Source organism: Bactrocera tryoni, chromosome 5, assembly GCF_016617805.1.
Source record: "Bactrocera tryoni isolate S06 chromosome 5, CSIRO_BtryS06_freeze2, whole genome shotgun sequence".
NCBI classification, from domain to species: domain Eukaryota; kingdom Metazoa; phylum Arthropoda; class Insecta; order Diptera; family Tephritidae; genus Bactrocera; species Bactrocera tryoni.
In genome coordinates, this window is record NC_052503.1 from 27378555 (window position 1) to 27395121 (window position 16567).

Consider the following 16567-nt stretch of genomic DNA (forward strand, 5'->3'; position numbering starts at 1 on the left):
CCGTTTTATTTTTTTTTTGCTTTTGCGCATGCTGCAGCACGCTGCGGAGTATACTCAGCGCTGACAATTGACAATGCCAATGGGCGCCCAAAAAGAGAGTCGCACGGCCGACTTTTATATGTGCGCTTGTAGATAACGGTGTTGGCAGTGAAATGTTATGATTTCATCGTCTGCAAATTCACATGTGAACTGACAGCGAACGTTGACGGTTGTGCATGCGAGTCAAAACGCTAAGTAACGGTTTACAAAAACGAAAAAAAACACATACAAAAAATACAAATAAATAGTTGAAAGTAAAAAGAATATAAAATAAATACATACATAGAAAGTGAGTGTTGCCACACGTGTTGAAACGCTGCAGTGGTCAGCAGTGAAAGTGCAAAATGTGCGTGAAAGCTCAAGCTTTTTACTAAAACAAATACATATAATCGTTAAATGCGGGTAAAACGTGTGTGATTACAACAACCAAAAAATACAAAAAAAAATTGTACATAAGACCTAACGGTGTCTTAATCGAGAGCAAAGTTGCAAACGCTGTTAGACAATGCTTGAATTCTATCCAATGCCCACAAACTTGAGTCGTGGCGCTGGCTTTTATTCACACCATCATCAGAATCATGGCGGTACGCGTACATTTGGTAATGCGCCCAATTCGGTCGGCAGCGCAATTAATGCAACTGTATTGAATAATAGTGGCAACTGTGGACAGCAGCAACAACAACAACAACAGCAACAGCAGCAATTTCAACAGCAACAACAACACCAGCAGCAACAACAACAACACCAGCAGCATCAGCAGCAACAGCAACAACAACTACAACAACATCAAGTGCAACAACAGCAACAACAATTAACTGCCTCACCGACGCATGCAACATGCGCTCCACTTAATCGCAGCAACAGCAGTACACCAACAACAGCGGCCACTTCGACACCCGCTACACCAACTGCAACCGTTTCCGCAACTGCAACAGCAGGCGCGTCCGTCGCGTCACCGCACCGCGGCGATCCGTCAGCAAAGGCGGCTTTTAACATAGCCGCAAGCGAAAAAGCCACTGCGGCAGCCCCCGAAGTCAATTCCAGTGTAACACTTGCAAGCGCCATTCCCGCGTGTCCCGCCGCCGTCGCCGCCGTCGCCGCCACTTCCACGGCACACATTTTAATGATACCCACTTCAATTTCAACATCGTGTTCGTCATCACCTTCGTCGTCGTCATCCTTAATGACGGTGTCCGCCTCCGTTATGGCTCCAGCACCGGCCGCTTTATTGCCGACGGCGTCGGCAACGACGACACCATCTCTTTCCGAGCTGTCTGCGGGCTGTAATGGTCGAACAGGTATAATAAATATTAGATAAGCGTTTTCGTGAAGTTTTGAATAATTTTGCGCAACAACAGCAACAAATTGCAATTGTGAAAAGTGTTAAAGGCAAGCGTTTTTGGGCAATTATCGCGTGTCGAGACATTCGCAAGCCATTTCAGCCATTCGTTAGGTTCCCCGCTAAGGTGTGCAACTTCGTGGAAATTGCGTTAAAATGTTGAGAATAGCTTTGTCATACTTTAAAAATAGTCAAGGTTAAAGTTGCACATACACATACATACATACATATGTACATATGTATATACAGAGGTGTGTCTACGTTTTGTTTATCGCAGGGATATAGGGCAGTCATAGCTTTGTGTGAGTCGTTGCATTAACTTTACGAGGAGGTGTGATTAATTTGGGTTCGTTAGAGCCAAATTTCAGATTTCTTGCCTTTTTTGTACTTTGTGACGTTACTGAGATGCACATTTTGGAAGTGATTTAAATTAAATAAGCGTTTTCTGTGGCTCGGATCAAGAGGTTTGAGTACTAAACAAATTTTAGACGCGTTGAAGGTTCGTGCAATATTAAAAAAAATAATAAGAATTCTTTGGAAAATTATTAATATAACTGTCCCAGCGATCAAGTGAACCTTTTCTGCATTCGCGGTTTCGGATATCATTCCTCAATTTCATGACATGAAGTACTGAAAGTATAATTAGATATTGAAAGCTTCTTTCCACTTTATTGGCTTACAGTCGGAGATTGACTGCTAGAACTATCGAAATAACGATTTACCAAATTTCGGAAAAGAAACGAGTCTGCTTTATAAAAGTATTATTGTTGAAGTGAAATTGTTTAGCCAAAGTTCATTCAACAAAGACGTGTGGGTCAAAGGTTGAAATAACAACCGAATGGACTCAAATTCACAAAAAACCGTAAATTTTTTTATGGATTAAATTGCATTAAGCTGGCGAATATGATTTTTCCTAAGGAAATTAAATTTTTTTAAATTAAATCTGAAGTAGATTCGATACAATTAACTTCTGAATATAACATCATTCAAACGGCCTGCACGACTTCTTTTGCAGGAACGAATTCGATGAACCCAATTTTCGAGTCCTCTTCCCACTAAATCAAGTTGTGCGCCATGAATAGCACGAACAATATTGACTTCTAAGGCTTGAAGAGAGTCTGGTTTATTGCTAAAGACCAATAACTGTAAAAAAACACACAAAAAGTAGTCTAATGTTGCTAAATCACTTATTCTTTGAGCTCATTCAATGTCACCGTTTTTTTATATAATCAAATTTGCAAACCTTTTTCGCAATAATTCGGTTGTTGCACGTTCTGTGTGGCACGTAGCCCCATCTTGTTGGAACTACGAGAACTACTCCAATTACGGTCATAAAAAGTTGGTTATCATCTTGGATCTATACCGCTCACCATTTACAGCAACGGTGTCACGAGCTTCATTTCGAAAAAAAGAACGGAACGATGACTCCAACAGACCAAAAACCACATCAAACTGAAAATTTAGGTGAATGTAATGGTTATTCATGAATAATTTGTGGATTCTTCTTCTTCGTACCAGAATGGAGAGTTTACGATCTACCGACCACTCTGATAAAAGTGAGACTCATCGGATTAGGTGATTTTCTTAAAAAAATCGTTATCGTTTTCAAGTTGTTTCAAGACAAAATCAGCAAATTCTTAACGTTTATGGTGGTCCAATGGCATAAAATGGCAAAAACATGCAAAAGTTTGCAATTGAAGAAAGATTTTTTTGATAATAAAACTGAATAATTTGTAAAAGTTGTTCTTGCGTATATCTTTTCATTATGAAATTGTGAACATTACGATATATCGGCTTCCAGCACTAAAAGAGTTAAAGTGTCCTGATATTGAATTTGAATTGGTGGTGGCTTGACCATTACACCCCTTAATTACAATACAAAAATCCTACGATTGTCAAAGATATCGGATAAAACGACACAGAAGATTTAAAAATTTTAAATTTTATTACAAAACTAAAAGAAGAGATGCAAAACAAACAACGTAAAACCTTTTATAAGTTCTTTCTAGTTGATATAAGACTAATTCAGGTCCGAATACTTGTCAAATAAAAATGTTTTCTTTGCAAGGACAGGATTCTGATCGATCCTTTTTTATGGTAGCTATATGCTTTAGAATTCCAACAAATGAATAGCACAATTGCAAAATTTCAGATCTCTATCTCAAAAACTGAAACTGAAACTGATTTAATGAACAATTCTGGTATGTACTTGTATGATATCCGTCACTAGGAGATTAATTTTATTTTAAGTTAGTTTAAAAAAAAAGCATCTTGTAAATTGTGCATCAAAATACGAAACGTCAAACATTGGAACCGATGGTTATTTGCTTTTAAAAAACTTAAAAACTGCCTAGATATTATTTACACAAATAACGGTACTTTTAGAAACTAAAAGCGCGATAAATCAAAAACTAAATACGCCAGAAACATTAAATTTAACCGCCGAGATGATATGAGAGAGTTTTATGGGAGCTGGTGTGACAATTGGACAATGGGCGTGCCACCGCCCACTTTTTGGTGAAACCCCATAATTCGGGACTCAACCAAACGATTTCGACAAAATTTAGTACGTGACATTTTTCTTGCAATTTTATGTCACATTGTGAAAATGGACGAAACTGGACAACAATCACGCCTACTTTCCATATAGCACAATTTTAAATTCCATTTGATTATTTCACCTTCCAGTCAACAAATCAGGACGTAATTAATACTGCGCGTTTAAATTTTGCACTAATAATTCCTTTAAAGTATGTACATGTGCCACTTTATGAACAAAAATTGTTTAAATCCAATAAAAACTGTTCAAGCCACTAGGTACCGAATATTTAGACCCAGGTTGACTTTTAATCGAAAATTTCGGTCAATGTTTGATATATGTACATATACATATACATATGTAACTGAAATTAAGGGATAATCCTTCTCTTATAATGGTATGTCTGTATGTCAAAAAACCGTTGAATCGGACCAATACTTCCCTTAGCCCCCATATACGTCATATAAAGATTTTCGAACTTCCGGGTGACTTAGTACCGCATATGCATATCGGCCAATATGTGAGTTATCCCAATGAAAATAAGAGAACGTTTTTTACTCATAACAGTGTATATTTGTGCCTAAAATAGATAAATTTGAGCGAAAACTTGGTCTAGCCTCTCGATATGTAATAACAGGATTTTCGAACATCCGGCTGACTTTACTCTAAATGATTGGTTTTACACCTTAAAGTATTTCCCTGACTTTGATTTTTGCAAGTTGCAAGAGTATAAAATGTTCGATTGCACCCGAACTTAGCCCTTCCTTACTTTTAATTTTTAATTTAAAATTTTTATTTTTCTTTTTAACCTCATTTTGTCATTATTTGAAAATTACCTAATTTTTATTAAAAATTCTCAATTTAAATACCAACTTTTTCTTAATTTGATGGGCTTTGTAGATATGCGTTGAAATGTACTTACATATATTTTCAGATACTTAATATAAAAATTCTCACTATTATGGCAAAACAAGACCCCACTAAATGATTCAAAACAGCTTTTTTATTTCAAATCCTGTTATTTTTATAATTTTTTATTGCGCAATATTTTTTTTATTGCACAATAATTTTTTTTTTCAATTTTAAATCTATTTTTTTTAGAATTTTTGACATATATTGCTATATCTTTTTACTTTTTTTTTACTTTCTTGTGGTTGTTTATTTTTTGTTGTTGTTTTTATGGTATTAACTGTTCTTTAAATATTTTGTTTAATTATAAACTTGCTTCGCTATACTTCACAGTTGAGCAATATGTAAAATCTTGAAATTTCATACAAATCAATTAAATTTTGATTCCAAATGAATTTTTTAACGAATAAACTGCATGCCTTGCTAATTCAAAGTGTGTGAAAAATAGTGAATTCTTCTGCATTAAACACTTAAATAAGACTATACAATTTTTGCTTACTTTTTAGCTTTAAATTCGGACATACAATAAATATACATATTTATATAATATAATTTTCTTCTAACCCAGTCCACAAGTCAAGCAACTTAAACTAAAACACAATTATGTATTTACATAAACACATTTTTATTTATTTATTACAAGCAAAATAAAGGCAAAGCAACAAACACACACGCACGACAAATTGTCGGCGACTATTTGAAGGCAAAACCCTAAAGCAAACACACGTACACATGCAAACTCAACTACAAGCAGACCCAGCAGCCCACACACCTACACGTATGCTACACAATTAGTGCCTTTTATAAGCATGTCTGTGTGTGTGTGTGTGCCTGTGTAGGTGCAATGCCCGCCGCTTGCCTCGTTCGGAATGCGATGCATGTAAGTTGACCACGAAATTATGCCGGCAATGAACCTGAAAAGCGCACACACCAATTATATAACGCAGCGATTGGATGGCCACTAAAAATTTGCATGCGTCCATCAGCACAAACACACAAGCACATACAAATACATGCACATAAATACCTGCTTAAGCCATCATGAAGCGCCATTTCGTGCATTTCAAGCACAGCAAATTCTTCACACACACACATAGGCGCGCACATATACATACATACAAACAAATAGCCTGTAGATCCACTCATTCTTGGGTTGATAACAGATGCCACTTCGAATTTTTGAAATAAACACACATTTTTCTAACTAAATTTCATGCGCATAAACTCCTAGAATTTTGCAAAATTCGCAAACAATGTGAGAATGTCGAGAAACGCCTCAAGTCTACTAAATACTACTACAACGCAGATAAATGTGTGTGTGTGTGTCGCAATGCATGTCTAAACTAGTAAATATTGTACAAACGCTCATTTAAATGCATATTATTAGAATATATGTGAGTCTTGTACATTTCTAAATATATGTGTGTGTATGATGTATAATTGTATGTGTATATGCATGTGTGTTTTGAGCTGCTTTCACTGCACTTTGGCTTAACGGTATGTCGCAGCGCTGTACTCAACCACAAATATTTCTGTTGACATGTGTGCATGCGAACGTCAAGCCGTCGCCAAATGCAACTCTGCGTTGTGGGCGTTCGACTTCACCTTCCAACGGTTAGGATACCGTTAGATGAAATGTTTTGTGCACTCCAACCATTGATGTCCCGAACTAAATGAGGCTCAAGTAATATTCGCTATAATTTTGGAGTGAGTTCCAAGGCAGTTGCTCTTGGAGACTTGAAATGGTGTTGAGTGGAAATTTAGAGTATTTTAAACTGAAAATTTAGAGTACTTTAAATTTATAGAAAAATGTAAATACAATTCATATTTTTTTTTTGAATTTTGAGTATATGAGACTCGTTAAATTTGAGCGCAGCTCTCCTAGAATAAAAACTGTTACTCTCTCAAAGCCTTTTTGATCAAGCATAAGTAAGATGATTACCAAAGGCTCCTCTAACCTTCTTTGAAAGAAAACTACCGTCACTAGATTTGAGTTTAACAAGTCAAAGCTCTTTGGAATTTCAAGAGATGCAACTGAAATTTAACTCCAGTTCCTTTTTTTGGCTGCTGTACTGAAGTTAATGAAGTGCTAAGTTCAGAAAAAGTTAATTTGAGGGATTATAACACTTGAAAGTCAGAAAAAAAACATTCTTTTTTGGGAATTTTTGTTGAAGAGGCATTTCAAATTATGAATATGTTAATTTACGAAATTAAATGTGTTTTAATAATCGGTGATTCGTTCCGAAAAGTTGTGGCTCTCTTTGATTCCGTAGTCGATCTCTGGGAGGACTTTTCAAACCGTTCCTACGACAGTTGAGTTTACATAATCGGAACGGACCCGGACTTTTTATTCTGCCAAGGAATGTAAATTCGGCAGAATTCTGCCGCTATAACAACAACAAAAACTGCACCTCAGAAAACGGTGTCTAGTGGTGGGTTTACTGCACAAAATTATTTTAAACTCCCAAAAAAATATTGGTACGATACATAGATGAATGCAGGTTGCAATCGAAGGACTGGTAAAAATTTTGATTTTTCACAAATGACGGATTCCTAAAAAAGGCGTTTTTTGTTAAAAAAAAATTTACGTATAGAGTGGCTCAAAAAAAGTTTTTATGAAAAGTCTTATTTTTTCGATTATTACCTGACAAATATATTCAAAGGAGGTAGAGTGTAGATTTCAAGTCGATCGGTACAGCCGTTTCGAAGAAATTTTGCTGACCGACTCTGGAAGCATCGATTCGAGAAAATCGTCAAGTTTTGGCAGACATAACTGGTACATAACGAGTACTTAACGATTACATAACTTAGATAATCTAAATTTCGAAGCTGATAGTCTGTTAACATTTTCATTGTTGAATCATTGTCTGGAGTCATAAAGGAGAAATAATTCTAAATATACGTATTTCTAATCAAACTTCAACTTATTTTTTTATTTATAATGAACCTTAATGAACCAAGTTGTACCATTTTGGTTGACCACGATTTTTTCGCTAGAGACATTATTCCATCAGTGTAAAACTTTTCTGGTTTCTCGGCGAAAACTGTGACAAGCAATTTTCACAGGCTTCTCCATTAAGGGAGTTCTGCATTGACCAAAACAAATGCTAGTCCAATGGTGCAAGGTCCGGGCTATATGGTGGATGCATCAAAACTTTTCAGCCAAGCTCGCCCAGGTTTTGCCGAGTCATCAAATATGTGTGTGGTCTAGCGTTGTCCTGATGGAAGACGAAGCCCTTTCTGTTGATCAGTTCTGGCCGTTTCTTTCGATTGCTTGCTTCAATCTCATTAATTGTTGTCAGTAAAATGTAGAATAAATCGTTCGACCAGGCTGGAGCAGCTATTCGTGATTAATTCCTTTCCAATCCCACCAAACACACAGCTTGGCGGCCATTTGTTGAGCTTCACCACGCTTGGACAACAAACATCGAGCTTCTTTTGGTAGCATTTTTCAAATGATTCAAAACCGTTTGATTATGGGTGCCGTGGCTGCTTATGCGACGGTCCTGGTCAATATTTTCTATAATTTCACCGACTTTTTCAACGATAGGTTAACCAGAGCGAGGTGCATCTTTCACATCAAAATTCCTAGAACGGATTACGAAAAGACTTTTTTGACTACCCAATATATTGATTTTTACCTCCCAAGATGTAACTTCTCTTACTCGTTTTTTAATGGTACAATTTTCCATTTAAAAAAAACAATCAGATTGGATTGAATATATACCATAATATAGTATAGTCCATTGAAAAGAAATTAATCTTCCAAAAAAACCTGTCAGCTGACATCAGATTTAAACTGTAGCAAAACTGATTGGTTAAGTCAATGATTTCTTATTGCATATGATACGAAATCCCCTAGTTCGACTAGACAGTAGACCCAAGAGACCCATTGATACCTCACGAAAATTCATATTCAAAATTCAAAGATCTTTTATTACCTTTGCCGTCTCGAGTGGCCTTAAACCAATGTTTAAATTATTGCAGATTACACTGCCACCTGGTCAAACAAAATTTCACTAGTTTGTGGGCAAACAGAGTTAAGAAATTGCTGCAAGGTAGGATTTTTGGGCTAATTTTAAAAGGTGTCGCTGAGCATTCAAAGTTTTCCACATAAATAACACGAAATAAGTCTTTTTAATAAAAATACCATAAATCCTGAACCAGTTAGGAAACGTTTTTTATATCATGGATTCTCGTAGAGCAGACAATTTTTTTCAAAAATCCACCACAATTGAGTTTTTTTTTTCAATTCAAAAATTCTTATAGTTAAAATTTTTGAAAAGTGCTTACCCATACCTTTGAACATTTTTCTAACATTTTTACTTCGTATAAACATACATACATACATATGTAGTTTCATTTTAACCCATATATTCGATAAGTCAGCTTTTTGACACGTCCTAATAAACAGGTTTGTATTTATAGAACGCGAAATAGCAGTGTCATTTATTAAACAGCAGTCAACTTACAACCAACCAAACCCACACACATACATACATACATATACTTACATATTTGTGTAAGGATATTAGCATGTTTGTAACATATTTGTATTGACTGTTTCGAAATCATACTCATTGCCCCATCGCTTGTCCTTAGTCAGTCAAATCATGGATAGATAAGCAATTTATCATAATTCGAGTGCCTAACTGTCATGCTGTCAATCGACAGTATTTATTTTGTTTCTCTTTGTTTTTGTTCATTTTTTATGCGTTTATTATTTGTTCGAATATCGCAGATAACCTGTTATCAAACAGCTAATGTGTCTCTAAATAGGCGCTCTGTGGCAGATATTGGATACAATTTTCAACATTTGACACGCAACAAAGAACCCTAAGCGCTCGAATGGATAGCGGCACACAGATACTCATAACTATACAGTTGTATGCGTATATGTCAGTGTGTACTGTGTGATTATTAGAAGGGGTTATATTCACTTGAGCTTACAAAAATCGAATTTATTTTTTGCATAGACACATACATACATATATGTATATACATATGGTAGCTTTTCATATGTATGTATATTTGAAAATATATCCCGAAATTTTGAAGTTTTCGCCACAAATAGTTTCGGAGATATAAACGTACTAATTTGTAAGAATTTTCTAATTTAGTGTAATCGGCTCCCAAGAAGAATACGGGTCTGATCCTCACACCTCATATCAGATCAGTTTGATCACGGCGTCGCCAAACCGAACTCTGGCGGCACCTTCTCTGTCCATATACCGGCGAGGGAGTTGTGAGTGAGAAGAAGCCGTTGTAGGAGAGAGATAGTGAGTTTCTTTACGGATGGATCAAAGCTTGAGTGAAGGGGGCTTACTGTCTGGAGCGCTCTATCAACTCCAGTTCTGACTATTGCAGTGTTTTCCAAGCCGAGGTTTCAGACATTAAGATATCAGTAGAGTTACTGCTCCAGAGTGCAGCCTCCGTCATAGAAGTGACCATCCACTCATATAACAGGGCGGCCATATAGCCTTCAACTCATTAATAGTGCGTAGAGGGCAGGTCAAGGAGTGCCAAACCTCGCTAGCAACAGCATCAAGTGACTTTATGATAAGGCTGGTATGGGTGGCAGGTCTCAGTGGAATCACAGAAATTATAAAGCTGATAAGCCAGCAATGAAAGCAACCTAGAACCGCTATCAGTAAAATCCTCTTATGTTCTACTACTAGATAGCGGGGCTTCGCGGGAGCTTAGCCAAAACTTTCTTCTTGACTGTCCCGCGTTTGGGAGGTCGAGACTTAAACACTTGGGCGCGCATAATTTATAAGTTCGAACACAGGAGTTCTTCTTTTCTATGGCTTTACAAAGGACTACATATAGTAGTCCACGTGCTATCTCTCTAGATCAGCCATTAAACCTAAAATAAACTAACCTAATGGGCCCCCAAAAGCCGTCAGTGATAAACGCCAGTATAAAGTCAAAATTTTGACTAGTCATGTGATAATTCTCTGTGTTCATCTATTGTAATAACGATTTTTTTTTGTTTTGGTTTTTGGTTTTTGGATTTGAGTTATTTATAAGCCGAAAAGTCTTCTATACGGTGCAACACTTTTTCGGAGGTTGCCTGTAGATCGACTACGGAATCAAGGCAATTAAAATTTTTCAAAATGAATCGCTGATTATAAAGTATTGCTCACTCCGAATTAAATCAGAACTTCACACCGAGAATTTGCGATCACATTTATTTACGAGTATAAAAGACTTTGAAATATGAAATATTGAACAAAACCATACATCAGACGCATGATTCACATAAACAACTTTAAACCAACAAATTTTTATAAAATAACATAGAAGATAGAAGAAGTTTTGATGTGAAAAGAAATATATTTGCCGAAAGAAAGCGCCTTGATACAGTTACATAGCCAAAGTTTCCTAGAAAATATACAAATTCATGCTTTTATTGAGCTCATGCTTCGAATCTTCTGCAATCTTTCTACTAAGTCATGATTTCAAACCTCAAAAAGTGTCAAAGAACTAAGTTCCAATCATAATTCTATAATTCTCTAAACCTTACGAAATCAATGAGATATAAACAGGAGAGAAAACACGCTGAAAGAATGTGCTTAGGGACAATTGAGCTGAGAAATGAGTGGATCATGTCTTTTAAAGTTAAAATCTAAAAGGTTAAGAATCAAAACACCCATTTGACAATATACTGTGCCCAAAAAATAAGGTGACATTTGAATTTAAACTGCGCGCGTCGAAGGATTTGGAGAATTATTTTCTTTTTTAGGTTGGTAGAACTGTCAGTCACATTTATGTCAAATTTCATGTCAAAATATTCATTAGTGTTTGAGATACGTGTCGTTTTGTGAGCTGCTAAAAGTGAGTTTTTCGTTTTTTGCGATGTCGAAATTTGTTGAGCAAGGAATTTGCATAAAATTTTATTTACAGAATCAATTTTCTGCTGCGGATACGTTGAGGATGGTGCAAAAAGCCTTTGGTGATGAGGCTATGTCTAAAAAAAATGTTTACAAGTGTTATAGTGAGTTCCAAGCCGGCCGTGAACGTGTCGAAGACGAAGAGCGTCCAGGGCGACCATCAACCTCAACCGACGAAGCTCAAGTTCAACAAATCAAAGATTTGGTGTTGAAAAACCGTCGATTAACAATTACAGATCTTGCTGATGAAGTTGGCATATTGAAAGGCTCAGCCAATCCCATTTTGAAGGATGTTTTGGGCATCAAGCGCGTCAAATCTCGGCTGGTACCGAAAACATTGAATTTTTTGGAAAAAAGGCGTCGCGTTGAAGTGTGTGAAACGATGCTTTCCGACTACTAGGGTGTCATAAAACGCATTATAACTGGCGATGAGACTTGGATCTATGCTTACGATCCCGAAACAACCAATCAATCGAGCGAATATCGTGCCAAAAGAGAGCCGAGACCAAAAAAATTGCGCCAAAGTCGCTCAAAAATCAAGGTCATGTTGACTGTTTTCCTCGATTATCGTGGTGTTGTGCATTATGAATTCCTTCCAACCGGTCAAACTGTCAACAAGGAATATTATTTGAACGTTATGCGTCGTTTACGTAACGCTATCCGCCTAAAAAGGCCGGAATTGTGGAAAGGCAATTCTTGGTTTTTACACCACGATAATGTACCATCCCATACTGCCCTCGTAATTCGTGATCATTTCGCCAAAAACTCAACCCATATCGTTCCGCAACCACCGTATTCAACTGATCTGGCGCCGTGCGACTTCTGGCTGTTCACCAAGCTCAAAAGACCGTTCCGGGGACACCGTTTTTATACGATAGAGGAGATTCAAGCCGCAGCGAAGACGGAACTGAAAGCCATCCCGGAAAATGACTACAATCAGTGTTTCGAAGATTGGAAAATCCGTTGGCATAAGTGCATTGCATCGGGAGGGGATTACTTTGAAGGGGATGAAATTGATTTGGAAGAATAAATAAAGAATTTTCAAAATAAATACAATTTCACCTTATTTTTTGGGTATTTAGTTAGCTTATTAACTCCGAAGTACTTTTGCAACAATCATCATCAAATCTATTGGACATGTAATGTATTTGATTATTTTTTCTCGTGGAAATCTTTTGATTTTGAGCGGTGGTCCCGCTTCTATTCAGGACTTGCAGTAGAACATCATTCGCTAGGTATAAGTCGAAATGCTCGAACGAGTCATCGAAAATTGGACTCAATTGGAAACATCGAATTGAATCACCCTTTATATAGACACATGCAATTTAGCTACAAACCTGCGCCGGATGCATCCAGAACTTATAGATTTATAGATAATGATAATCAAGTGCAATATTTATTTCTATATATAATAGTATAAATATATATGCACGTATATATTTATATATTTATTGCATTTATTTATATGCTCTTTTTATGCATTTTCCAATGATACAATTCTTCGTATTCGTTTAGGGTCTTTGTGAAATTCAATAGTATTATCTCAATCAATAAATGAGTTAGTAAATAAATATACTCAAATATACACATACATACATATGTATATACATATATATAAATTGTATTATCTGTTTGATATCGCTTTATGGCTTATTCAGAGATAGAAAGGATTAAAGGTTACTTTATTTACAAAAATCTAATTTACGGTAGTTAAGTTGGTATATAGGATATACAATCAATAGGGAATGCTATAGAGCTATGAAATAAGACTCTTTCGGGTCTGAATTGAAGGAAGTTAATGTGGACGACCTTTGGTTCCAACGAGACGGCGCTGCATGCCCACAGCCAACGAAACAATCATTTTATTAAAAGAAAATTTGGTGATCGTATTATCTCGCGTTGTGGGCCTTTGGTCTCCAAGAACGTGCATTTTAACACCGTTGGACTATTTTTGTCGAATTATGTGAAGTCGCATATCTACGCAGTTAAGCTCGAGACCATTAACGCCTTGGAGTAGAATATTCGGCGCGTTATTGCTGACATATAACTTCAAATGCTGCAGAAAGTGGTCGAAAAGTGGACCCCTCGGCTGGAATTTATTCGAGCTAGTCGCGGCGATCAGCCTTGAAATTTAACGCAAAATCACTCTTACCAACAAATGCGATTTTGGACTGACTGGGCAACTGAAAAGTAAAGTCCGCTCTCGACGCATAAAGACCAAACTCTACAAGTTCCTCATTATTCCCTAGCTGCTAGTTATATGGCGCGAAGGCACCGAAAATTGAGTCGGCCTTAAGAGTGTTCGAGAGAAAGGTTTTGCGGAAGATGCAAGGTCCTTTGCTGTTACCAATATCGAATACCGAAAGATGAGTTGTACGAGATATACCATGGCATTGAAATACTTAGTTCAATGAATCAAATAATCAGCTTTGAAGGTTTTCGATTCAGTACCCAGGCATCCATTCCGTTGGAGTGATCAGGTGGAGAAGGACCTGCTTTGTCACATCCAATTGCGAGTATTCCTCGAGATTTTCAATGATTTAAATGTAGATCGTTCTCATTATTTGAGCAAAGTAGAGAGGCAACAGTTCTAGGTGATATATGATGATGTTATTAAAATAGACGAATTGTCATAAGGTATTCTAAAAGTCGAGGGCTAGTTAAGGATCAATATATCTAATCGAAATAGGGAACCGAAAAATGCTTCAGATGTCTCTGATATTAATGTCGTTTTAAAAAATTATTACCAAATGGGTTTGGGTTTGGAAGAACTTATTTGTGATGAAATCGTTGAAAATTGTATCAGATTTTTTTAAAAAATAATGCAAGTTCTTCAGACGCCGAATTCTTTTGTTGCTAAAGTTGCTTTAATCCACAAACTAACCTCAAATATTTGCCTACTTTCTTGTAGTTTTGCACTAAAATCATAAAATATAAACCACACATCTTCTTTATTTGCAGAAGTTGGACAGGTGAAGTGCGAGAAGAATTACGAAATATGCGAAGGTTGCGGACAAAAGATACACGATCGTTATCTCATGAATGTCGGCGAATCGAACTGGCACGAACACTGTCTATCTTGTTGTTATTGTGGAATACAGTTGTTCAATACCTGCTACGTGCGCAATTCAAAGCTTTATTGTAAACTCGATTACGAACGGTAGGTAAAATTCCGAGAAACGCCAAAGTAGAAACCAAAAATGGACGAAATTAATCAAAAATAAACCAAATTGTATTTTTTAGATTATTCAGCATCAAATGCACCGGCTGTTGTCATCCGATTCTGCCACATGAGATGGTCATGCGACCGATACCCGCTTTCATTTACCACCTGCCTTGTTTTATCTGCTACATCTGTCGACTGCCACTGCAGAAAGGCGAGCAATTCCTGCTGCGTGACGGCCAACTCTTCTGCTGTCGACACGATCTCGAAAAAGAGCTCTACTTGGCGACCGCACAGCATTGTGGTTTCGTCGGACTGGACGATGATGATTTGATGCGTCCGCGTGATGGACGACGCGGCCCGAAGCGACCACGCACCATATTGACATCACAGCAGCGCAAGCAATTCAAAGCGTCCTTCGATCAATCGCCCAAGCCGTGCCGCAAGGTGCGCGAGGCGCTCGCAAAGGACACCGGACTGTCGGTGCGCGTGGTGCAGGTGTGGTTTCAGAATCAGCGCGCCAAAATGAAGAAAATACAAAGGAAGGCGAAAAATGGCGGTGGCAATGGTGGTGCGGTGAGCTCGCGCAGCGGTGATGAGAAGGATATGGGTAAGGACGACAAGGACATAAAGCAGGAATGTGGCATAGCAGGTGTAGATGGCGCTTATTTGAGTTTAGGCGACAGCGGTTTCGGCAGTCAACCGCTGAATCCGAATCTGCCCTTCTCGCCCGATGGTGTGTAGCGTGAAATTCTCTATTTGTAATCATACCCAATATTTATTTTCCCTTTTTTCTTGCCTGCAGATTACCCGCATAATTCGAATGATAGTTTTTGTAGCTCCGATTTGTCCTTGGACGGCAGCAATTTCGATCAACTGGACGATGACACCGATTCGTTGTCACTCAACAATCTGGAGCTGCAGTCCACCGGCTCCTCGGGTAATCAACACTCCAATCCACACGACATCATCGCCAATCTCAGCACGAGTCTCGTCAATCCGATTGACAAGCTGTACTTGATGCAGAATTCTTACTTTAATGTAGAGCAATAAACCAAATTGACCGTTATGGAATAGAGGATACGAATTTATTAGTATTAAGCTACATGTCAAGTGAGGGTGGGGACTTGTTGTGTTGGTGAAGCAGGCACCATGTATGTATATGTGAGTTGAGCGGACTTTGTTGCACGTCCCAGGGGTAAAAAAAAAACCAACTACACAAAAACAATAACAAAAACCTAATGAAAAACTAAGCGGCAATTAATTATTTATATGTACTATATACATACATACATACATACATACATACAACGGTATGTTTAAGTTAATACCCAACAAACCAAAATAATTAGGCAGATTCTGGCATGTTGCATACACCTGTAGTAACAACATTTGTGATTTAAAATTTAAATTTTATCTAAAACAGATCTTATTATTGTTAGTTTTAAATAAATAAAACAAAAAATATAATAATAAAATAAAATAAAATAAATTTAAAAAGTTATTACAAAACAGTATAACTATATCTTCTTTCCGAGGGATGAAATATAAATTATGAATGTGGTAAGAAGGTCCTAGAGAGTGCCATAGCAATCGCTGAACTGCAAGAGAAGCCTCAAAAATATATACTATCTGATCAAATTTGACGCGGACTGACAAAAAACGGTCATTTGGTATGAGTCTAG

At 37.1% G+C, this 16567-nt stretch overlaps 1 protein-coding gene across 1 annotated transcript; it reads left to right on the top strand.

Moving 5' to 3' along the window:
• Positions 1–201: 201 nt before the first annotated feature.
• LOC120777458 (LIM homeobox transcription factor 1-beta) lies at positions 202–16302 on the top strand. The gene is made up of 4 exons (XM_040108782.1): positions 202–1337; positions 14681–14879; positions 14963–15618; positions 15688–16302. The coding sequence occupies exons 1-4, from the start codon at positions 545–547 to the stop codon at positions 15933–15935; spliced, it is 1896 nt and encodes a 631-aa protein (XP_039964716.1). The 5' UTR covers positions 202–544; the 3' UTR covers positions 15936–16302.
• Positions 16303–16567: the final 265 nt, after the last annotated feature.

Bases quoted from the DNA above. Each gene is read 5' to 3' on its own strand.
- LOC120777458 (XM_040108782.1), top strand. From the start codon at position 545: ATGCTTGAATTCTATCCAATGCCCACAAACTTGAGTCGTGGCGCTGGC. The intron at 14,880-14,962 runs GTAGGTAAAATT...TGTATTTTTTAG, and splicing joins TGTAAACTCGATTACGAACG to ATTATTCAGCATCAAATGCA. The intron at 15,619-15,687 runs GTGTGTAGCGTG...TCTTGCCTGCAG, and splicing joins TCTGCCCTTCTCGCCCGATG to ATTACCCGCATAATTCGAAT.